Here is a 24209-nt window from a genome sequence, read left to right on the forward strand (position 1 = left end):
AAGCAATATTTTTAGCATAAAAAGTAATATTTTTTCATGGATGACCCAAATAAGAGATCCGTCTCACAAAATATGACCCGTGAGACCGTCTCACACAAGTTTTTGCCTAAATATAAAATGAATTGTCAACATTACAATAATAACATTCTCTATATAAATAAATTGATGATGTTTTTCTAAGGGTTCATACATTATTAAATAGTAAACATATGCTTAGATCTATAAACTATATGTTTAATTTAGGATAAAAATTCTAATTTTTATCCTACTTATTAGCCTGTATGCAATATTAATTATGTATATTGATAGTTTTTAGTTTTAAGTGTCAATTTTTCAATTTTTTACAATTTTTTCGTATAAACATTGATATGACATAAAATATGTCAGTATAATGTCGGTTCGAATTCAGCGCCACGTGAAAAAATGACTAAATATGTATTAAAACAAATAAACAATGACTAAAATTAAAATTTGATAAAACGACAAAATATATAATATTTAATTACAATTTTTTCTTACTTTTAAGAAACGACGAAGAAAAAATAATCATAACCATGACCGTCGGTGACCACCTAATATATAGACTCCTTTCATTTCAAATATATAAACTTATTTGTTTTTCACAAATATTATGAAATAATTAGAAGAATAAATTCACATACAAATTTATTAATTTATCCTTATTTAATTCATAAAAAACGACATTTTTAAGATTTAATTAATAAAAATATAATTGCAATAAAATTTTAAAAAATATAACTATAACGTAAAAACTGAATGACGTATAGAAAAAGAAAAGACCTTAACGTAATATTATTTAATTTTTTATAACAATAATAATAAAAAAAAATAAAATGCTAAAAAAGAGAGATCGTTTTTACCTTGTCTAGGTTTTCGACCCGACTCTCCTCTCCTGTATGAAAACCGCGTACAAAATCGTTCCTTGTGATAAGAAAACCAAAACACCAATATAAAATTATTATTCTGGAAAATTTTGTTTATACGGAAGAATAAGCAGGATGAGTGTGAGTTTTTCTTACTGTTTTCATTTTTTTATGTGTGCTTTGAACTAGAGGACCAACTAATTTACAAAGGATTATCAAAGAGGAAAATGTACATTTTTTTCCCTAACATTAATTTGTTTTTTGTTGTGGGATTTCGTCGTGTTGTGTTATGCGAAGGTTGAATTGACTTTTTCAGGAAAGGGAGTCGCCTATGTGGAGTTTTGGTTTGTGCAAAACTGCTACATATACTAAAACATATATTGTTGGATTGGTTGGGGGTTTATTCTGTTTCTTTGAGCTGGTTAATGATGTTAGCATCATGAAGTCCGGTTGAACTTGTCGAATTTATGGATGTTTCGTGATGAATTAATGCATGGAGAAGCTGATTAACTATTGTTGGATTTAATTATGTTACCTCTGTATAATGGAACTTATACAAGATGTCAGTTTGATCACTGTCCTTTGATTTTTTTGGTAATTAGTGAAATGGCTGTCATACCCTGCATGCTATGCATCAGGCGCCTGCAGTTTAAAATTTGTTTCAAGCTAATTTTCTTGAATTCTATCCTTAAGGCAGGAGATATTGTTTAAACACCGTAAATTTGAAAGTGTATCGTCAGAGAGATAGAGCATGCAGGCTTGTGGTGGATCTGCAATTTTGAGCTCTATTCAACAAACTGTTTGGACACAGGGATCAGCATTTCCTTCTAAATTGGTTGGTCTCAATGGGTGCTCAAATAACGTGAAATTGAGTTCAATGAGGCCACGTGGGTCGTCTCCATTGGAAGTGAACTTGGTTACCGGGAAGCCAGCCTCTTCTGTGTCTGTTTCTATCCATGAAATTGAATGTGGTAAACATTATAAATCTAACATAGTTCAAATGTTGAAAAACAGTGGATTATTTTCAAACTTGCTTGCTGACTGCGTACGAGATTTATCATTAAGTCTTGCAAGTGTTGTGTGTGTGTGTAAATTTCCTTTGCATCGATATGTGGTTCTTTTCTGTAAATGTCAATAAATGTCTGCTTTGGTTCTGGCCCCAGAATCTTATTTTGTTTGATATTTTCTCTGAAACTTAATGATGCCTCCGTGAAGACCTGAGCGTCACGTGATTTTAGTTCCTTAAATTTTGATAAGCATGATTTTGTGTTTTTTGATTTAAAGGGATATCCTTACACATTTATACTTTTACTGACACAAGAAATTAGAATTTAACGCTGAATCTGTTATCATGAAAGATTACAACCCAGGGTATGACATTTTAAAATGATAGGAGTGCCATTTGTGCAGCATCCCCTTGCATTATCGTGATAATTATTAAGCCAGTTCATAATTTTCGAGTATATTTTTCTCTGTAACTGCAGTCTGCAACGTTCTCCGGTTGAGTTTCAATGAGTGTAGCTAGCTGAGGTGGCAATTGATGGGCTGATATTTACGGGAGATTTGGCAGTGTTTTGACTAATGATTGTCTTTATATGTATTTATGCATTAATTTTTGACCTTGAAGCTTTGGCATTTTCTTTGTTATTGCAATTTTTGTTAGTGAAAAATGCTTGAGCCTTTCACAGAAATTGCGACTTGATACTTTTCCCAGTATTCTCCTGGCAACTCGGATGAGTTGGCATAAAGTTCCTTGGTTTTCCCTTCATGTAATTGATTATATAGTGCAAGTTTTCTTCATCGTGAAATGGATAATTAGATGCTGGGAGCAACTATGTGGACTATGGCTTGAGTGAAGCAGATCCCGAAGTTCAGTCCATTATTGGCAGGGAGAAGAATCGACAATTTAGAAGCTTAGAGCTTATTGCTTCAGAGAATTTTACGTCACGTGCAGTGATGGAAGCTGTTGGTTCTTGCCTCACTAATAAATACTCAGAAGGACTACCTGGTAAAAGGTAATTCTTTGGATGAAGGAAAATGACATCAGTACAATAATAAGCACTGGACATCATGACAAGTTTGGGAGATTTATTTATTTTTACTTGCCTAGATATTATGGTGGCAACGAGTACATTGATGAACTTGAGATTCTTTGTCAAGCGAGGGCACTTGCAGCATTTAGCTTGGATGGGGAAAAATGGGGTGTAAATGTTCAGCCATTGTCAGGTTCTCCTGCTAATTTCGAGGTTTACACTGCAGTTCTTAATCCACATGATCGCATAATGGTAAAATACCATCTTTTCCTCCAGCATCAATCTGTTGAATTATTTGAAGTTATTTTTTATTGTGATTTGAGTGACTCCAGGGATTGGATTTACCTCACGGTGGACACTTGTCACATGGTTTCATGACTCCCAAGAGGCGAGTTTCTGGCACATCAATTTTTTTTGAGTCCATGCCCTATCGACTTGATGAGTCTACAGGTCTTGGTATTTTGTTATGAATTTTAAGTAGCATGATTTCATATATTAATTGTAACCATCACTGACATTAAACTTTTTGCAGGCTTTGTTGATTATGAAATGCTTGAGAAAACAGCCACTCTGTTTCGTCCAAAACTTATAATTGCTGGTGCTAGTGCTTATCCTAGAGATTTTGACTATCCTCGCATGAGGAAGGTACGTTTTATACGTACCTCGTCCGAAGTCATGTATGCTTATCATGCATTTTTTCGTGTTTTCGGCCATGTTCAGCATCTAACCGTTAGTTTTTAATATTAAGATCGCTGATGCTGTTGGTGCTTTTCTCATGATGGATATGGCTCACATAAGTGGACTTGTTGCTGCCTCCGTTGTTGCTAATCCTTTTGATTACTGTGACATTGTTACGACTACAACACATAAGGTTGGCTATAAATTATAATTATTTGCTCTATGTAAGTTGTATTAACATGGACCAAAGCACCTGGATTGCTATTTGCTGCCTATGAGAAGTAGAAATTAATTAATGTGGTCTTCTTTTTTTGTCGTCAAATTTGACAGCAGCGGGTCATCCTTGAATTTATAAATTTTTATTCTCTTCATTTTGGTGACCATAACTTGGACATGTTTTTCAGTCTCTGAGGGGTCCTAGAGGCGGCATGATCTTTTTCAAGAAGGATCCTGTTCTGGGAGTTGATTTAGAATCTGCCATTAACAATGCTGTGTTTCCAGGTTTACAGGTCTGTGGAGTCTGTGCTTTGCTTGTCATTGATGTATTGAGTATGCTCTAAATATTGACATCATGGAATTATTGCATTTTTGCTCGAATATATTTCTAGTTAATCAAACCATTTATTATCATGAACAGGGAGGTCCACACAATCACACAATTGGGGGGCTTTCTGTTTGTTTAAAACACGCAAAATCACCTGCCTTCAAGGCTTATCAAAATAAGGTTCTTGATGTTTTATTTTATTTTTTAAATGATCCCTTCATGTATGATTACTTTGACACCATCAATTTGTCTGATAGGTGGTCAATAATTGTAGAGCTCTTGCCAACCGATTAATGGAGTTGGGATACAAACTGGTCTCTGGAGGGAGTGATAACCATCTGGTCCTAGTGGATCTCCACCCCTTGGTGAGCATCTGGCTTTTATTTTTATCTTTCTTGTTCTCATATAGCCCAGACAAATTTAGAGTCAAAATATTATGTGTTTTCATACTCAAAATTGTTCTTAAATTTATTCTGCTAGCACTCAATTGCCCATCGACCCGTGTACAATTGAAATCAACTACTTGTAATCTTTGGTTTTATTATTGCCTGTTTTCTTTGGATGCTTTATCATGTGCGATATGTTGTAATATATCAACCCTTCTCCCATATGCAGGGGATAGATGGTGCTAGGGTGGAGAAAATTCTCGATATGGCATCCATCACCCTCAATAAAAATTCTGTACCTGGTGAGTGTACAAGATCCATTTCTGTCATATATGCCCCGACCATTTTTATAAATTTAAAGAAGCTTAGCCTATACAGGGTTGACATAGATCGCTATCCAGGTATAAATAAAGAAATAAGTATATGAGAAGGGGCTAGGCTAAGCATTCTCTCTGAATAAAATACAAAAGATTAGCACATAGTTAGATAAAGGAGGTCTATTATATCAAATTTTAATAAAAAATGGATATTTGAATGCCCGAGCTTGTATTCTGCGCAGAAACTTTCAGCTTCCCTCATTTTTACCCATTCAAATTTGTAGGCGACAAAAGTGCACTAGTGCCTGGTGGGATACGCATAGGTTCACCTGCAATGACTACCCGAGGTTTTAGTGAAAATGAATTTATAGCAGCCGCAGATTTTATTCATGAGGGTGTGCAAATCACCCTAGAAGCCAAAAAATCTGTCACCGGCTCGAAACTTCAAGACTTTATGAAATTTGTCACTTCGCCAAGCTTTCCTCTGATCGACAAGGTAATGGATCTGCAAAAACGAGTGGAGACCCTTACAACCCAATTCCCATTGCCTGGGTTATGAGTCGACAATTTAAGCATGTATAGTGGACACACTTAATTTTTATAGGATGTCTGAAGCAAAAATGTTTCCCCCCAGCTTAGCATTCCAACAGCTATTTATATGTGAGAAACTGAAGTGTTTAGACCTCTTCAACCTTCAGTGGTTTAACTCATATGCTACTTTGTTTTCTAACTGGATTCAAGCTTTTTGGGGTAAAATTACGTCTACACATGGAACAAAAGAATAGGCTGGAAAACCGACAGTTCTCCCGCGTTTAATTGGCTGGATATGGTCCCATCCCATCATCTCCGCAGGCTTCCTTCTTGGTGTGGTATTGTGAGAAGAGGAGAAACTTCCCTGCCCAAGATGTATATTTTTTTAAATTACTGTGCTAAAGTTTTGTGTTATATTTGCATCGAAGGTGATTTTTCAGAGAGACTGTGTATGTATCAATTACGGTCGAATTGTTCGGAGTGTGTGGGTCGAAACTGAAAATTGATCAGACAGGTTTGAGTGGATTTGATTAAGTGGGATGTATTCAATGTAGAGATTTAATGACTTTCAATGACTTCTTTTAAATGATAGATTTCCGTGGATTTGGTAGATTTTTATTGACTCTTGTCGAATCTCATAGATTTGTAATCAGAAATTCATGGACTTTTGTAGACTTTTTGCAAGATTTTGATAGACTTTTTGCACGATTTTGATAGATAATTGTTAGTATTTTGCCCATACACTGTTGGAATATGAGTGTCATCAATAGCCCCAAAAGAAGCAAATAACAAATAAGTCTCTGACACAAAATAAAATCAATGAATAGTGATATGGATCAAACTCCTACAAACACTACAAGAAAAAAGGCCGAAAAAACCGTTGTTGTAGGTCTTTTAAAACTGTTGTTAAAGTCCCTGTTGTTAAAGTGTGCGCTCAAAGACAACGATTTTTTTCCGTTGTTGTAGCTACAATTTGCGACGGTTTCTGAGAAAACGTCGCCTACAACATTAGCGACGGATTTATGTAAAACCGTTGCTATTTAGCGACGGATTAAGAAACCGTCGCATACAAATGTAGCGCCGGAATTAAGAAACTATCGCTAACATTACCGACGATTTGTTCATGCATTCCGTCGCTACCTTAGCGACAGTTACAACATGATTTCCGTTGCTAATATTTTCGGTAAAATAAAAAAAAATTACTTTTAATAATTTAAAAAATCTAAAAAAACTTACAATATTACTATGAAAACATAATTCCTACCAAAAATTTAAAAAAAAAATTTACATTAAATCGAAACTAAAATCGTATAAAAGAGAAAAATTTTAAGTGTTTTGAAGTGGTAAAATTGTGTAAGAGAAATTTAAGTGTAGTGAGATGGGTGTAAGAAAATGGATTGAAAGAGGCGGTATTTATAGAAAATTTCGCGGCGTTTATTTGTTTAAACCGTCGCAAATAGCGACGGTTAATGACATCACCGTCGCTAATTATGGCGGTTCTTTCAAAATTTAAATTTGCGACGGTTTGACTTACGGCCGTCGCTATATTTAGCAACGGTAAAGCTATAACCGTCGTTAATATTAGCGACAGCTTGAATAAAACCGTTGCTAAGTGAAAACATGCGACAGTTTGGCTTTACCCGTCGCTAAATGTAGCTACGGTTTAGTAAAACCGTTGCTAAATATAGCGATGAATGTAAGTCAAACTGTCACAATTTTGAAATAGCGACGGTTTTATTCTAGCCGTCGCTAATATTAGCGATGATTTTTGTTGAACCGTCGCTAAATATGGCAACATCTTACACAAACCGTTGTCGATTGTCCAAAAAACACGCTAATAGACAACAGTTCACAAAACCGTTGTCATAAATGCTCAAAAACAACGGTTTTATAGAACCGTTATCATTGACCCTAAAAACCGTTGTCTTTGACCCTCAAAAGACAACGATTTTATAAAACCGTTGTCTTTTGCTTAAAAAACGCTCTACGACAACGGTTTTAGTCAAAAAGTTTTTTAACAACAGTTTTAGTTAAAACCGTTGTCGTAGAGGTGTTGTTGATTGCAAAATTTCTTGTACTGAAAAACTTTCATAAGAAGCTAACAAGCATATACATTTTTAACATATTTTGTTAAATTATCTCCAATTTGTTCATCTCGGTACAATATATGATGACCCACTGTTGATAATTTCTTAACTTCAACAGAATGAAATATAGAAATTGAAACATATTATTTTTTTAAAGAAACTGATAGACCGAAGCCTTCATGTACACTATTGATGAATTATATATATATATTGGACATTAAAAAGTTACTATATTTGAATAAAATATAATTACTCAAGTATAATAATATTTTCCAATTCAATTGATTATTATTATAAGGTTATCAATAAATTATATTCATACCGTGTCTAACTTCTTCAAAAATTTTCTTCTTTTTTTGTTAATAAAAACAATAAAATTTAATATTACAAAATGGTGAGACATGAGATAATAAATAATAATGAGATAGTAGTAACAACGGATGCTCGGTTCTGTTTTTTATGATATTTTTAGAGCTGAATTTTTTAGCTTGTCCTCGCGGAATTTTTTTATCTTGTTATTGTTTTCTTAGGTTATAATTTATAAGTATAGTGATAATATAGAGGACAATTTGAATGAGGAAGAGAGATATATGAGTGAGAAAGATATTTTATTTGATTAAAAGTCTACCAAAATATCTACCAAAATATCTAAGGTGAGTAGAAGACAATTTTTGAGTTTTTATAGTTGTACCTAAAGTCTTAAGGTTTGTACATAGAGAATTATATTAGAATAATTGTAAATCTATGGAAATATTGGATACCTATAGATTTTTATAGATTTTTAAAAAGTCAAGTTTGAATATCACTATACTTTTTAAGACTTTATAAAAATCTAATTTGGATACCACAAAACTTTTATAGAGTTTATAAAAGTCTGTGTTCAATACCTCTAGACTTTTAAACTCTACAAAAGTCAATAAAAGTAATTAAATTTCCAAGATTGAATAATTAAATCTACTTCGCAAAATATTCCTTTGACTTAATTTGAAGGAAGAGTTTGAAATCCTTTGTGTTGGTTAATTATTTTTTCTTCAATTTCAAATCAACTCTCCCGTCATTTGAAATTCATACGTTTCAAATCTTTTGATTTGATTTCAAAATTTTCTATCTAAATACAATTCAGGTTGTGTTTAGACATAGAGATTTGAAGTTAAGAAATTAAAAATCATGGTCTTATAATATATTTGATTGTTTGAATGAGTTTATATTTTTATTTTTTTTAATTTATGTAAATACAACGGTGATTACGATGAATTTGAAATCTTCCCAAAATGGTTGTAATGTCAAATTCATACTTCAAATCTTTTTATTCAAATCAATCATTTGATCTAAAATAATTTTTCAGGAAATAAGTTCTAAAACTTCATAAATATCAGTGTATATATATTAGGGAAGAGCAAAAACCGAACCAGAAAACCAAACCAAATCGCCGATTTGATTTTTATTGGATCATGGTTGGATTTTTTTCGAGTTAATCAAACTGAAAAATTGATTTGATTAGACGTGTTGATTAAAAAAATCTGAACCGGATCTATATTATAAATATATGTGTTCATCACGAAATTTTGCGGGCGTGCCAGGCACGTATTCGTGCCAAATGTGAAATGATCTGACTTCGTTTATCAAGCGTTGCGAGTTTCGATTCGATCGTTAGTTATAATTCCTTCGAAATGGCTTAAATACAGAAATTATAGAGAGAATCCATTGACAACATCAAACTTAAATATGCTGTTATGAATTTTGATCAACATTCTACAATAAAATTGAAGGAATATGTAAAAAATTCAAATACTTGACTGCTAGAAATTGAAATAAACATGCATAGAATTGAGAGGATTCTGCAGAGCTTTGCTGTAGATTTTTTTGTTGATTTGTCGGGGGGCCTTTTCTGATTATTCCTTCTGCTTTTGTCACCTTCCACGGGTGAGTTTCAGCCACATTCCACGATCTCCCCACGATTTCCACGTCGTATAATGGTGCATCGTGCTTTTCCCTGGGCCAACCGCTATTCTCCTGGGCTTTCCTTTGTTGGGCTACTGCTCATGAGCTTCAAAGTGGGCTTCTTGGATTATATTTTAGGCACAACAATTGCCCCCCTAGCCAATTTGGGCCAATTGCCAAATTGGCACAATTTGGCTAATTTGACAAATTCGGCCCAGTGGGCCAAGGTTGCTATATATTTGCTTTTGTTCAGTCTTCTTTCTTATTCAGATACGTGAGGTTGAAAGGAATAATTCTACGGACTTGAAGAAGAATTGACAGCTAAAACACATGTTCTTCCTCCAACAGGTTAAATCCGAGTGTGCATTCCCTGAACCTCATCTTTATCTCTTTCTTCCTCATTCCCTTCCCCCAAATCTCCATCAGCACCCATCGATCTTCCCGAAGAAACCGCAGATTACATCGCCTTTGTAATGCCATCCAAGTTTCTGAAAATTGTCATAATCAAATTTCTTTATATCAAGCCACATCTTCTCAAGATAGGTATGTTTCACCATTTTTTCCAATCCTCTATCACAAAAACACGGTAGAATTTGCCACATTTCATGCTGCACACAAGGTGTTTGTGCCTATGTTTGAATGAGTTTTTGATGAGCAACACCCACGACATGATATCTTAAATAATCTACTTTCAATGTTTTCAACTTTTCAAAATTCAATCCTCACTTGTTCGAAGACGTTGATTCAAGTGGGAGATTTCAAAGCACAGAAAGAGAGGTTGGACAGTATGCTCTCTGAGAGAAAGGTTATCCTAACAACTCTCCAATAGAAGAATGCGAACTTTGACTCCAAGGAAGAGCTGGTAAAGAAATTAAAGGCCAAACTCGCTCAGCATAAAACCGACATGATGGCCCTTCTGCACGACAATGAAGCCTTGAAAGTTTCCTCCGATAAGCTCAAGGCCGATATCCAGCACTTGGGTGATGATTTGGTGCAACAAAGCATGCTTACCAACAGTGAAAGCACACCTTGCAAACAGCTGAGCAGACTCGGGCAAAGTGTCTGTCCAAATGGGAAGAGTTGCGTCAACTTGATCTCTCTTGAAAACTCCGTCTCATCTTTATGGCGATCCTAGTTTATGTTTTGGCATTTTTATGGAATTTCTGGACCATAGTGTAGTACCTTCTTGACATGTTGTACTTGTTTGCCATGATTTGGCTTGTTTCTTTTTCTGTTCCGTGAATGTTGGGGAATGGTCAGAAACTCAACTTTGCCGTTAGAATACACTGTTGTTTGGGTATCTGTTGCTTGGGATTTGTTTGCAGGTGTTTATATTTTTGGCATATCACATTTACAAGGGAAACTCTGCCAAATTTTTTCTAAAAAGTAAACATTTAATAATGACACAAACAAACGCAAATCAACACACATTCCCAATGAACGGCCAAACCACATTTTCGAATAAAGCTCACCGAAGTTTCAAAACATGCACTAAATGAACTTCGCTTTGTCACCGATTTGACCAACTAACACAAAGAGCACTTTACCCAAATTAACTACAGCGAACTCCACGAGCAAGTATTTTTATTTATTTACAAATCCTCCATCATTATTTACAAACAAGTTCAGCAAAGAATGGCTTAAAAGCCTATTCCTATGATATTTACAGAAACTTCTTATAAGCAATATGACAAAATTAACCAAAGTGGTCATCCAGCCTACTTTGTACAATACTTCCCATCTTTTCCATTTTTATAAACCACCTGTCTCCGGCTGTCGATCTTCCATCTGAGCCGGAGCTAAGATGAAATCCTCCATTTGTAACTTTTCTTCCTCACTACCTCCACGTTCCTTCTCAAATATTACTTTAGCTCCATCGATATCCCACAACTCCTGAGATTGTACTTCATTCACCAGCTGCTGCAATGTGACTTTCCATTCGGAAGTTGCAGCGACTTCCATCTCTTTTTTAGTGAACTTAGTCATCGACCTCCTCGATAATAGGTCGAACCATAGGTCTAGGATAGACCATGGCAGTAGGTTTGAGAACCTTCTCAACTATTTCTTTAACATTTTGAGTATCCATGTACACTGCTCCTGGTTGTCCATGCACCTTGTAGTTACAAAACTTGATTGGACCAAATGCTCCATCATAATATCTAGCTTCCACGGCATTGGAATTCGATTGATACGGCTGTGAATCAGCCTGTATCACTTCCACTTCATCTCCTTTCCACATCAACAGTAACTGGTGCATGGATGATGGTACACAATGGTTGGTGTGAATCCAATCCCTCCCTAGCAAAGCATGGAAGCTGGCACTGGAATTGACCATGAAAAAGGCTGACAGCGAGGATCGGGATCTTACAGTAACATTCGCTGGCAACACTCCCAAAGTTTTTGTAGATTCCCCAGTGAAAGCTGCCACAGAGACTTCGGTAGGAATCAAATCTTCCACATTCTTCCCCAGCTTCTGAAGGTTTCTGTAGGGTAGAATATTCAGAGCTGACCCATTATCTATCAATACCCTAGACAACGGCTTACCATTAACATGTGCTACAATATAGAGTGGTTTGATATGTTTAGTCATCTCACTGGTAGGTCGCTTCATCAACACTCTTTTCTCTTCATCCACAAGAACACCAACGCTTTCATTCAAAGTATCAATCTGAATGGATTCTGTGCCACTTTGATTTCCAGTGAATACATCGGATTCAAACCCCCTTTTGCGTTTGAATTCCTCTGGCAACATTAAAGAGCCGGTGGTACACTCAAATGAAATCAGAATCTGCCCCATTTTGAAAGTAGCCCTCTTGACTGGTTCACTGTCTTCCTCAGATATCAAGTCATCATCTTCTTCCTCATTATCTTCAGTAGCATTCCTCCCAAATTTTTTCTTCTCTTTGAATGACTCCTCCATCCCAGATCTGCGTTCAGCAGCTTTTTTTCTCAACAAACGTCGTTTTTGGGTCCTAGAAAGAGGTTTTGGGAACTTTGGATGTTCTACCCGTTTCCATACACCATCAGGGATTGCTCTGGGAGGAACAACAAAACGAGGTTTCCTTTCATATTTTCTATCAGCGCTTATAGGTGCTGGCCTCTGGATTATCTTCTGGACCAAATGTGGGTCATTTATTCTCTCGCCATTCACAGATCAAGAATGTGAGCTCCTCCTGAGGTATTGGTTCTCCGGCCTTTTGGCCATGGATTCCCTGTTATACCTCATATTCCTCCCAATATAATGCAGGCCGCCCCCACTGTAATAGTTGTTTCTTCCATGAGCAGCTTCTGTCTTGTTCTCTTTGGCCTCAAATATCAATTTTCGAGGCACCCAACACTTTTTTATGGTAAGTCTTGGTTTAATGGACATGTGCCCATTCACATTCCTTCTCCTCTCGTTGATTAAGAAACGTAAGTCAGTGTTGTTTACATTCACATTGGCCACCGAGGAAAGAGATCTTCATCCACTATCATTGTTTCTTTCTTCTCAGGAAATTTCAGGATCCCCTTATTGATTCTTTCCTGCAAGACATTCTTGAAAGCCCAACAAGCATTAGTATTATGGTTGAAGGAATTATGATACTTACACTAGTCTCTTCCCTTGATATCATCTCTGGTTGGTACTTTATGATCTGGGGGGAATGTTATGAATTTTTCCTTTACCAAATGATCAAAAATTTCTTCTGTCTTTGATGCATCATAGGTATAAGGCGTTTGAACAGGAGAATCATTTTTTCTGGGAAATTCTTCATTCTTGTGCTTTAACAACGGGACTGTACGTGATCCAGAATTCACCACTTCTGCCAAGGCGACTTCTTCAACTTCCTGGAAGTAAGAGCCAACAATAGGCTTCTTTTTATGACTTTCCTCACGTAATAATTCCTCATACTCTGATACCTTAGCAGCAAGCTCATAAAAACGCGGAATTCCATCCCCTGGAATTTCTTTCTCAACTCAAAGCCAAGTCCTCGCTGCGCCATTTTCACATATTCTGATTCTGGAATGAAAACTTTGCTCCTACTCATCACTCTTTTGAATTCGCAAATAAAATCATTAGCAGATTCTCCCAACTTCTGGACCACTCTCGACAATTCAGCTATACTGATCTCAGGCACTGTTCTGAAAAACTGTGTATGGAACTGGCGTTCCATGTCATGCCAAGTCATAATAGAATTTCGAGGTAGTGTGTCATACCAAGTAAACGCAGTACTAGTCAATGAATTGGGAAACAAACGCAGCTTATAGTTGGAAAAGTTATTCAAATTTGCTAGTTCCCCACACTGTACCGTAAACCTCGCCACATGTTTCACACTAGATTGGCCATCTTCCCCTGAGTATAACGTAAAGTTTGGAATGTTATACCATCGTGGATAAGGATTTTTACGATCAACAACATCGGGATATGGCTTGAGTAACTTTGGTCGGTTGATTGGCCTCACCTGGGCCATACAACTCTTGAATAACATCATGTACAGTCTCGAAGTCCAAGCCTGGAGTTTTTTGCGATGGGTACGGGGAATAATTTGCCCCCCGAGTGTTATTCCCCGAACCTGGAACTGAACACCCATGCATTCCCCCATCACCATACATCTCTGGATGCATGCTAGGAGAAGTAACAGCGAACATATTCCATGTTACTTGTTTACCATTACTGTAACTTTGGCTTTTCGGACCCAAATCATCTTCCCTCCTGTGTGGAGGAGTATACTTTCTTTCGTCAACAGATCCCAGAGTCGGTGATTCCTCCAAGCGGCGATTTTCACCTGCTTGAGGATTCCCCGATCCCTGGCCTTGGTCCTCAGACAGTTTTGTTCCAGTTTCCTTAGGTTTATCATCTTTTGGTGACTTATTATCTTCCTTCGAAGACATCCTCCATTCCCTTATTTCTGCTATAAATTCCATCATAACATCAATAAAGGCTTTGGTCATTTCGATGAGATCCCCACGGATATTTTTCTCCATGGACAATATAATGTTTGCTGGAAGTCCCTCACCACCAAAAAATGAAATTTCTTCCTTCACAGCCTCTTCTTCGAACTTGTGTACCAGTCGTTCCACTGATCTTCCATCAGCATCAGTCTCTTTCTCCTGTGAACGATGACTTTTCCCCTGTGATGGAGGAATTCTTTCATTCTTCTCAGTACGCTTTGGAGGCATTGGGTCCCACTGGGCGTGCCAACTTGTTTATCACGAAATTTTGCGGGCGTGCCAGGCACATGTTCGTGCCAAATGTGAAATGATCTGACTTCGTTTATCAAGCGTTGCGAGTCTCGATTCGATCGTTAGTTATAATTCCTTCGAAATGGCTTCAAAGCTAAACGTGTAAACTGAGAAAAATACAGAAATTATAGAGAGAATCCATTGACAACATCAAACTTAAATATGCTTTTATGAATTTTGATCAACATTCTACAATAAAATTGAAGGAATATGTAAAAAATTCAAATACTTGACTGCTAGAAATTGAAATAAACATGCATAGAATTGAGAGGATTCTGCAGAGCTTTGCTGTAGATTTTTTTGTTGATTTGTCGGGGGGCCTTTTCTGATTATTCCTTCTTCTTTTATCACCTTCCATGGGTGAGTTTCAGCCACATTCCACGATCTCCCCACGATTTCCACGTCGTATAATGGTGCATCGTGCTTTTCCCTAGGCCAACCGCTATTCTCCTGGGCTTTCCTTTGTTGGGCTACTGTTCATGAGCTTCAAAGTGGGCTTCTTGGATTATATTTTAAGCACAATAATATGATTTTTTAAATTATACGTATAATTTGATCTTTAATTTATGAAATATTGATAACAGATTTGGTTTTAAAATTATTTAACAATTATTTAAACAAGCCCATTTTTTAGACCAAATTGACTCGTCAATAAATAGGCATCTTATCAAACTAACTTCATCATTTTATTATATTATAATTATAATAACATATTTATTTATATTTTATGTTATCTCATATCAGTTCAATTTCTAAAAATTATAATTTTAATTTTAATTTTTTTAAAAAAATATTTCTTTTTTTTATTGTTTTTGTTCAATTACGTCCACGTCCTTGAGATTTTCTACTATCACAAAAAGATCCAATTAATTTTAAAAATCACGGTTACTTCACTTCGACTTTGCAGGGGCATACCTACTTTTTTATTTTTTCTATATGTATAATAATTTGTAAAATGTTGAAAATAGTCAAAATTACTAGGGTATATTAAATTTTATATATGAAATATTTTAATTTTAATATATAAAATTATAATAGTTTTTTTATTTTAATTTTATAATTTAGTGAACAAATAAAATTACTTAAAATGCATTCAAATTTTATGGTAATTTAAAATCAAAAAGTTCAAATATTTACAAAAATCTATTTAATATATATAATTATTAATATTAAAAAAAGTAATTATGAAAACATTAAAAATTATAACCAAGTATGTTTTGTTCAAGTTGTAATAATTTATGTTTATAAAACGGTAAATTTGGAATGTTACATGAATCTTTGATTGATAATAATTTTTTATTAATTTTTTTATGGAGGAAGCAATATATAAGATAAGTAAAAATATTAAGGGAGTGACTGTTATTTTTAAAATTCATTTGTTTTTTTTAATTATCATAAATCACAAGGTTAATAAATTACAATTAACTTTTTTTTATTACCCGACACACGCATGATGTGGTGCATAATGCGCTAAAATATATAATTCATTATAATTATATTAGACAAAAATTTGTTTGAGATGGTCTCACGAGTCGTATATTATGAATATCGGTAAGGTTGATCCGTCTTACAAATAAAGATTCATGAGACCGTATCACATGAAATTAAAGAATAATTTTATATAAAAATTAACCAAACTTAAAAAATAATTACGCACAAAGAATCAATGAAACAAGCACACAATACACACGATGAATGCACAATAAAATTAAAAAATATAATATAGAATTCAAATACTCTGTGCGGAAATTCAAATAACTGATCCGTTACAAATCCCCAAATTTTCAACTATGTCCATATTAGGGCATTAAACTGAATTTGAAGCCTAAAATCTCCACCTTTCAGCCTGAAGAATCCTTGAAAGTAGGCAAATTCAAGCCTTTTTTACCCCCCCCGATATCCTGCCATTTTCCTCATTTTCTTGGCCGCAAAGCCGATGAATTCCGTTGTTCAGAATCAGGAACTTATGTTAAAGGAATCAATCAAGCACTTCCTTGAACTGCACAAAAATGGGAGCTCCGATTTCTCGTTTTTTGAGACGATTTTCTTCCGTTTAATACAAACAATGCTCGATCCACCTGTCGAAATTACATGGTTCTACTCAGCGGTAACGTTTCACGCCGCAAAGTCCAGCTCACAAAAGGAGGACCTTTCCACTCGAATTCTCATAGTAAAAGACTTGATGAATTTGCATATTTCGTGTTCTAATTTGAGTAGCACGTCAAAAAAGATCGTGCTGCTTGCTCCTGTTGTATACGAGTTGTACAATATCTTGTATGATTTTGGAAAAAACGAATTAAGCGTGAAATATGAAGTCAGTAAATTGTTGGAGAATATTACTAATCATATCACGTTGTTCACTGGAATTCAAGACTATGGGAAAGGAATTGTGGAATTTGAAAACATGGCTGTGTATTTTGAGGATTTGGTTCGTGTATGGACTGCTGATCGAGGTGGTGGGAGTCGCAGTATCGGGGAAAACTTGACTGTGTTTTTTCCGGTTTTGAGTGATTGCATTTGGAGGGGGGTGAATTCGAGGCACGGGATGCAGGAGTTTGTAGGGATAGTTTTATGTGAAGTTTTTTTGCTGAAGCTGTGTCTGAGTTTTGGTTCGGGTCAGTGTAAAGAAGATTTTCTTAAAGACACAAAAATTCATACTGTTCGCATGATCAAGGCGTTACTTAACTGCTTCTTTGTAGGTGAGGTTTCATTAACTTCATATTGTACTTGTAATCAAAGTATAAAACTAAAATTTATTAATCTTGAATGATCACAACACTTACAAAATTCTATACTCCCCAAAATCTGTACCAATTCGAAGCAATTCTACGTTATGGTAACGTTGCACTATTTTAGATTTATTTTGTCAATAGAATTACGTGCTTCAAATTGTTTAGTGTCTTGCAAGAGAATAAAGGCTCTGGTTTTAAGCAACAGAACTGAGTTTTATGCTAGTTTTCTTTGAACAAGTCCTCTATATTAAAAAGGGAACGGCGAAATCCAGAAAAAAAAAACAGACCTTTCTGTTGTTATGTCCTGGAAGTAAATATCTGGTTATGAAGGTTTGCTTATAATGCAAAACTACGCTACACAGCTTGAGAAAGCTCGTGGAATCAACTTATATATTTGTTTATATTTCATATGATTAAGGAATAAATTGAAGCATGGGTTGTAATTTCATGTAGACATTCGGTCTGAATGCTGCACGTAGAACATATGCCTGACAATGGGAAGACTTGGGATATAGCAGGTCATACCATGCGTAGTTCGGCAGTTGAAAATTCATGGATGGTGAGAGGGCTGTGATTGATAGATTATTTTTTACACTTGTGAGGCAGTAAATTGGTGAAACAACTAAAGATAGCCGTGGTATGGAGCCCTCAAATTTATACAGCTTCAAGGAGTTTGATAATATTACAGGACATAAAGTAACAACCTTATCATAGAAAGTGATATTAGAAGAGGCGATGGAATACAAATAGATCAGTCAACAAAATTTGATCCAAGTTACAGTTTCAATGTTGAATCCAATTTATTTGTCAATGTTCAATCACATTGCTCGATAAGCTTATGGTGCCCCTATGGTTTTCTTTTGTGACATTGTTATGATTCATTCAAATTAATATTCTGCAAGTTGTTGCAGAATGAATTAGCCCCGTGAATCTTGTCTTTCTAAAGTTGTTCAAATGAGATTAAGTAGCCTATTATGTACCAAATCAGCGCTAGTATCAATTTTCCCATATGCATATCTGTCAAATAGTGGAATAGAGGCTCTATGTGAACTAGTCGATTTATCTTAGCATATAAAATTTCCTCCAATTAACCGTGTTCTTCTTTCCGACGCATTTAATTGTGAAATCCAATTATTGTAATGTATAACATACAAGCAATCTATAATTGGATTTCGAATTCCTAGAATAGTAAATTGCCTTCCTTAAAGATGCTCTCACTTTGCACGCTTTTGCATTTGAAAATTTCTCTCCATCGCACTTTACATCATTGGCGAAAATTGCTTCTTAGTTGTATTCACCTACCAAACTTTCTCCATAGTTTCCCTATCATACACACAACACCAGTTAATCTTTACAATAGCTTAGTTTTACCCCCTTAAAGCAATATGAGTGCTCCAGTCATGAACTTGATCGATGGTCGGAACCTAAAAGTGGGTCATGATGTTGTGATCAAATGTTCAATAAGTTACTTCATGCGTGAATACCCTAAAAATGGCTCGGATTTCTCGTCTTTATTTCTTCTGTACCAAAAATCGGTACAGAAATTGAAAGATCCGCCTCTGGAGATTTTATGGTTTTATGTTGCGATTTCCTTTCACAGCTCCAGTTTCAAGAATTTAAAGCCTCGGAAGAGATTTATTCTTGTTAAGAGTTTATTGCATTTAATAAGAAAATGTTCACATCAATGCGGTGTGGTAAAAAAAATTGCTTTGATTGCCCCCATTCTTTATCTTTTATATCGTTTAGGGCTTAATTTGTCAGAGAGGAATACACTCTTGTTGGAAGAGATTGGGAGTGTTGTAGAAAAACTTGCTTGTTATTTTAGCATTTGTTGCTCGCAATATCTGTATGGAGAAAATGAGGGGTTGAATAATTTTGGGGAACATTTTGTGGACTTATTAAGGGTTTGGACCATTGATCAGACCAGGGGGATCTGTGATGCATGTGTTTCGGCTACATTCTTTCCAATTCTAAATAACAGGTTTCTAAAGGATGTTATTGAGCAGCCGGGGTATCTGGCTGGGGCTGTCATGAATGAAACTTTACTTCTAAGGCTATGCTTGAGAATTGATCGAGGCCTTAACGAGGAGGTCTCACGGAGAGATATGTTAAGTTTAGCTATCCAGACAATCAAGTGTTTTCAATATTTTTACTTTATTGGTGAGAATGTCATACAATTTGTTGTTAAATTAATGTTATAGGCGTAGTTGTCAAAATTGCAAGAAGTGTGCGCTTTAATAAGTGAAAAGCACAGGGAAATGCATTGCCTGCACTTCAGTGCGCTTCAAAGCACACGACTTTCATGAAGTGCGTGCTTCGTGCGTTTCTTTGCTCTTCACATTTAAGCTCGCTTAGGAGAAAAAACAGACTTTTGTCCAAAAAAATATATGATAGAGGTGAAATTGCCTTAAAGTGGAGTTTCTCTTTTGTCGCCTTTTCCTCATAAAAAGAGCACATGAAACCCTAACATCACGTCGCATTTCCTCCCATCACCTTTGCCCGTGTGTCACCTCGGCCCTTTGCCCTTGCGTTTTAATATTTGATATTTGAAAAATGATGATTTCAATATTTGTTTTTTTATTTTTCATATTTTTAAAAGAATTTGAATTTATTTTTAAATTTGAGAATATTTTTTATTTATTGCACCCAGTACACTTGAGCGCTTTAATGCGTCTTGCACTTTTGACAATTATGGTTCTAGGTGCCAACTTCCAATTTCTTAATTTGTATAGGCTAAACAATGCATACGTACTCTTGCTATTTAGCTATGGTGTTTTGGCTTTATCAGGTCATGCATCATGTATTATGTTTAATTTCTATTGCACATTGGAACAACTACAAATTTAAATGTCAGGAGTATGATTGAATAGAAATATCTTTGTTCACATGATAAAAGTGGAACTCACTTCGAATACCTTGTGCATTTTTTCTTTGTACAATAACGGAAGCTCGTGATTGTGGACTTGATCATCTTCTAGTAATGCCTCATTACCTTAAGAAAGTGTGTGTTGAATCAGAGGATTCCTGTGTAAAGAGAAGAGAGTGAAGTTCTCATGATAGTTAATCAGTAATATAAAAATGACTTAGCTTGAAATAAACCATTTACCTGGAAACAACTTCATCATTTCTCCAAGGTTTAGTGATTCACATGCAGCCAAATTAAAGGATTTGGTTAGATGACAACTCAGAGTGATAACTTTCTTCTACACCAATAATCTTTCTTCCCTCTTGTTTTGCTTAAATGTTCCTATTCATTCTAGAAATTGTCTCTACCTGTACTAAATGAAATTCCATATTTGTACTTAGCTTTTGTGTTTGCACACAATATACTTAAAAAATGGTGTGCTCCTTGACAGATATACTCTTCAAAACCCTGTTGGAGCCAAGTTTGCCTGTTAAAACCTTACTGGTATGTCTCTCTGCTACTCTTTGTAAAAAGACATAGATCATGTTAATGGACACAATTTATTTAATCTATAAATCGAGAATTTACCAGAGGATCTTGCATAGTGTAGTTTCTGGAAATCATTTATTATATTGGAACCTTTTCATGATTCTAATTTGGTGGCACGTCTCTCTGCTACTTTTGGTAAAAAGACATAGATCATGTTTACTTGACACAATCGAAAATCTTTCAAAGGATCTTGCATAGTGTAGTTTCTGGAAATAATTTATTATAGTGGAACTTTTTCATGATTCTAATTTGGTGCCATGCTAGAGAATAATTTATAAAAATCTCAAAGTTTTTATGCTCCGCAAACTGAACTTGAGGATTGTTGCAGTGCTCTACAGATGAGATTCTTCTACGGAAAGTGCTGTATGATGCTGTGGTATTGATTGACTATTCATTTTATTTTGGAAGATGGAGTCATTCACCTGACAACCAACCCAAAAAAGTGGCTCTGTTATGGCTGTTAGTTGCTGACAAAGCGATTCGATTTGCTCTGTACGGGATAAGTTCTTAAAGTCTACATATATAATATGTCAAAACTCAAAAAGTAATGCCTTTCATTTTTGGATTAGGTCTGCAAATGATTTCGCCACTGCAAGATCATATATTAATGCTTTTGGCGAATCTCAAATAGTCACCGAAATAATTAAGTGGGCAAAACTTCAAGCTGGAATTGAGGACCCAATCAATAGGCTTCACATCCAGCATCCTCAAGTTCTCATCGGTGAGTTGCTGGTATACCTGGACTGTGTTTTATACCATCATATCCCAGTTTTATAAATCGTATTTTTTTATAGAAAGCTGCAGAATCACGGTACTATTAAGCTACTCAGATAATTACTACACCAACTCCTATCGACACTACTACACTAACATGCTATATTTCATTTCAATCTCATTTCTTTTCTTGCTTTTGTGCAAGTGGTATAACTGTGACTGATCTTGATTGCAGCATGGCTATTGATTCTTGAAGGAAATGGTATCAGAATATTTGATGAAGAGACATTGGTTCTTGCCAACAAATCAATGTTGGCGCCAAGAATCAACTTTGCACCTAATTTTATCAACCTCTCATCCCATGTTGTTGATGTCAACGAGGGTCAAGAAATTGGTGATGCTGTTGTGAACAACGGTCTAGAAATAGATGCTGTATTCACTTCTGAAGATGTTGATGTCAATGAAGGTCGAAGAATTGGCGATGATCCCTGGGGCACTGCTCATAACTTTGCAAATGTGGAGGCTGAAAGCAGTAAAAAACGCAAAGAGGCATTTTTTAGTGATGTAAATGATCCACAATCCAAGCATGTCAAGCATGGCGACAGTCCAAGAAGTTTTCCTGCAGGTGATGACTTTACTTGTGGTACTTCTGATGATGACATTGCTGGAGCATGAAATCAGTTACTACTACTAGAATTATGGTGCCTTTTAATCATGTGTGGTTCATAAAACATTTTAAATTTTGATGTGCATCATATCCCGTGCCACATCTGTGTGTTAGTATATCGTGTTTTGGTGTGCACGGACCTTGCACAAACACCGCACGAAATGCTAAATTTTGTGTTCTTGGACAAAGCGCACACGAACAATGGCGCAGAGGTTGCACAGATGCCGTGACACATAGAGTTCTTTTTGTTCCATGGAACAGAGTACACATGTAACCGTGCACAGACCCTGCACAAACCTTGCACGGACCCCTTAACCTTTGAGTCAAAGTTGGTTGAAGTTAAAAACAATAGGTCCAGACTCGGCACAAATCCCACTCCTTTGGGATATCTATACTATTCTATTAAGTTTGAGACACTTAGAGTAACTAACTTTGGTGTCATGATCTGTTTTAATAATTATATATATTAATAAAATGTTAAAATTTTAATTCAAGTTATAAGTAGTTCAGCGGATAGAATCATTGTTACTTGGGATTTAGGTTATATGTTCAATTCTTACTGAGTTTATTTTTTTTTTCAATTTATTTTTTAATTTATATATCAAAATTACAGTGTAGTCCCTCACTATTTCTTATAATTATATTTTGATCCTCATTTAAATATAAATCAAATGAATTATAAAAATATTATACAAGCACGTAACGCGTGCGTCGGTGCACTAGTATTTCTTTAAATTCGTGGCATTTCACAACTTTTCACCATCACATTAAACATCTAGAGAGAGAGAGATCCAGGCTATTCAACTTCATTTTAAGCTCTGATTGTTCAGTATCTCGATGATCCATACATAATTTTGCGCTCCTCTCTTCATGCTCTTTGTCTTGACGCAAGATTTGTTTGAAAACATTAATTTCCATCATTTTTTTATTTTTTCATCCGAAAATGGTAAACATGGTTCATAGTTTATACAAATATTTTACAATACTTTTCCGAAGATATGAGTTGCATATTGTTATGTCTAAGTATCATTGCCGTGTGTTTCGAGTTTTAGCCTTTATCTTTGGATTTTTTGATGTTTCAATATTTGTAGATCATGTTTAGAGGCTGATAACATGGTTTATAATATTTTAAATTTTTGTTGTTCATCGAGGATTTTGGTGAAAATTTTGAACCATAAATCACATTTACACCAAGTATTTGGCTAGTGTTGAGACTCGAGTCTCATATTTTGAGCGAGTAAAGCCTGTCTTAGTTTAATGTATGTTGTTTGAACCTAGCTCAATGTCGTATAGTTCGAGTTTATGCTTGGGTTTTAGACAAGTTTAAGCCATTTTATGCGAGTTCGAAAGTCCAACATGTGATTAATTTTTTTAGTTTTGCAATTTGATATTGTAGAGTGATCACCTCCTCTCTATGAATACCAGCTTCTATTGTAGCCACTGGACTATTTCGATAAGGTATGTTACAACCGATTAAAATACGCTATGTATCTACAATGTTGTAATGTGATTAGGTTACTTACATGGCTTATGTGACATTTACATGGGTGTGTGATTTGATGTATTCATAAAACCATCAATGCGTGAAAATAAAATCTACTTTGTCAATACAATACTTTTCGTTTATGTAACATTGAAGTACGTTGTTAGCGTTCATGTTGAACATTGATCCTTTGTTAACCATTTCATTGGTATCATCTATTTTGTCAATACAATACTTTTTGTTTATCTGTTTTGCTCATCTCCTCGAGAGCGGTTATTCCTTTGTATGTGGTTGATAACAGGGCAGGATGTTGCTGAGGATTCTTCTCGAAGATTATGGGAAGGAGTACTATAGGTTGAGGGCTATGTAATTTAGAGATGTCGAAGAAGTCTTAGAACATATTTGGAGTATGTTGAGATTGATGCTTAGAATTATTCTACTTTTTATGATGTTGGGATTTTGTATATCCCCAATTGATCATGTGATGTAAACTTATTATGTGGATGCTAATTTTCTAAACGTATAAAATGCATATTGG

General features: G+C 35.3%; 2 protein-coding genes across 5 annotated transcripts; both read left to right on the top strand.

Moving 5' to 3' along the window:
* The first annotated feature begins 874 nt into the window (after positions 1 to 874).
* On the top strand, positions 875 to 5987 carry LOC142533004 (serine hydroxymethyltransferase 3, chloroplastic-like). 4 transcript variants are annotated; one of them, XM_075639585.1, is made up of 12 exons: positions 875 to 1025; positions 1582 to 1855; positions 2704 to 2899; positions 2995 to 3169; positions 3250 to 3367; positions 3450 to 3562; positions 3666 to 3788; positions 4000 to 4104; positions 4233 to 4319; positions 4397 to 4504; positions 4755 to 4827; positions 5127 to 5987. In XM_075639585.1, the coding sequence occupies exons 2-12, from the start codon at positions 1636 to 1638 to the stop codon at positions 5399 to 5401; spliced, it is 1593 nt and encodes a 530-aa protein (XP_075495700.1). In that variant the 5' UTR covers positions 875 to 1025; positions 1582 to 1635; the 3' UTR covers positions 5402 to 5987. The 4 variants fall into 4 exon arrangements, with proteins under 4 accessions (XP_075495700.1, XP_075495702.1, XP_075495701.1 ...); XM_075639587.1 differs by lacking the exon at positions 5127 to 5987 and adding an exon at positions 4904 to 4972 and having other exon boundaries at positions 876 to 1025; positions 1578 to 1855; XM_075639586.1 differs by lacking the exon at positions 5127 to 5987 and adding an exon at positions 4915 to 4968 and having other exon boundaries at positions 876 to 1025; positions 1578 to 1855.
* A 10391-nt stretch (positions 5988 to 16378) lies between these two features.
* LOC142533839 (uncharacterized) lies at positions 16379 to 24209 on the top strand. The gene is made up of 7 exons (XM_075640745.1): positions 16379 to 17320; positions 20710 to 20762; positions 21136 to 21299; positions 21377 to 21528; positions 21757 to 22146; positions 23585 to 23646; positions 23973 to 24209. The coding sequence occupies exons 1-6, from the start codon at positions 16558 to 16560 to the stop codon at positions 23587 to 23589; spliced, it is 1527 nt and encodes a 508-aa protein (XP_075496860.1). The 5' UTR covers positions 16379 to 16557; the 3' UTR covers positions 23590 to 23646; positions 23973 to 24209.

The sequence above is a fragment of the Primulina tabacum genome, chromosome 18 (genome assembly GCF_025594145.1).
Source record: "Primulina tabacum isolate GXHZ01 chromosome 18, ASM2559414v2, whole genome shotgun sequence".
Taxonomy (NCBI): Eukaryota; Viridiplantae; Streptophyta; class Magnoliopsida; order Lamiales; family Gesneriaceae; genus Primulina; species Primulina tabacum.

Excerpts from the sequence above, each read along its gene's own strand:
- LOC142533004 (XM_075639585.1), top strand. The coding sequence starts at position 1,636 with ATGCAGGCTTGTGGTGGATCTGCAATTTTGAGCTCTATTCAACAAACT. Across the intron at positions 4,105-4,232 it reads CTGTGTTTCCAGGTTTACAG|GGAGGTCCACACAATCACAC; the intron begins GTCTGTGGAGTC and ends TATCATGAACAG. Across the intron at positions 4,505-4,754 it reads TAGTGGATCTCCACCCCTTG|GGGATAGATGGTGCTAGGGT; the intron begins GTGAGCATCTGG and ends TCCCATATGCAG.
- LOC142533839 (XM_075640745.1), top strand. The coding sequence starts at position 16,558 with ATGAATTCCGTTGTTCAGAATCAGGAACTTATGTTAAAGGAATCAATC. Across the intron at positions 17,321-20,709 it reads ACTTAACTGCTTCTTTGTAG|ATATACTCTTCAAAACCCTG; the intron begins GTGAGGTTTCAT and ends GCTCCTTGACAG. Across the intron at positions 21,529-21,756 it reads GCATCCTCAAGTTCTCATCG|CATGGCTATTGATTCTTGAA; the intron begins GTGAGTTGCTGG and ends TCTTGATTGCAG.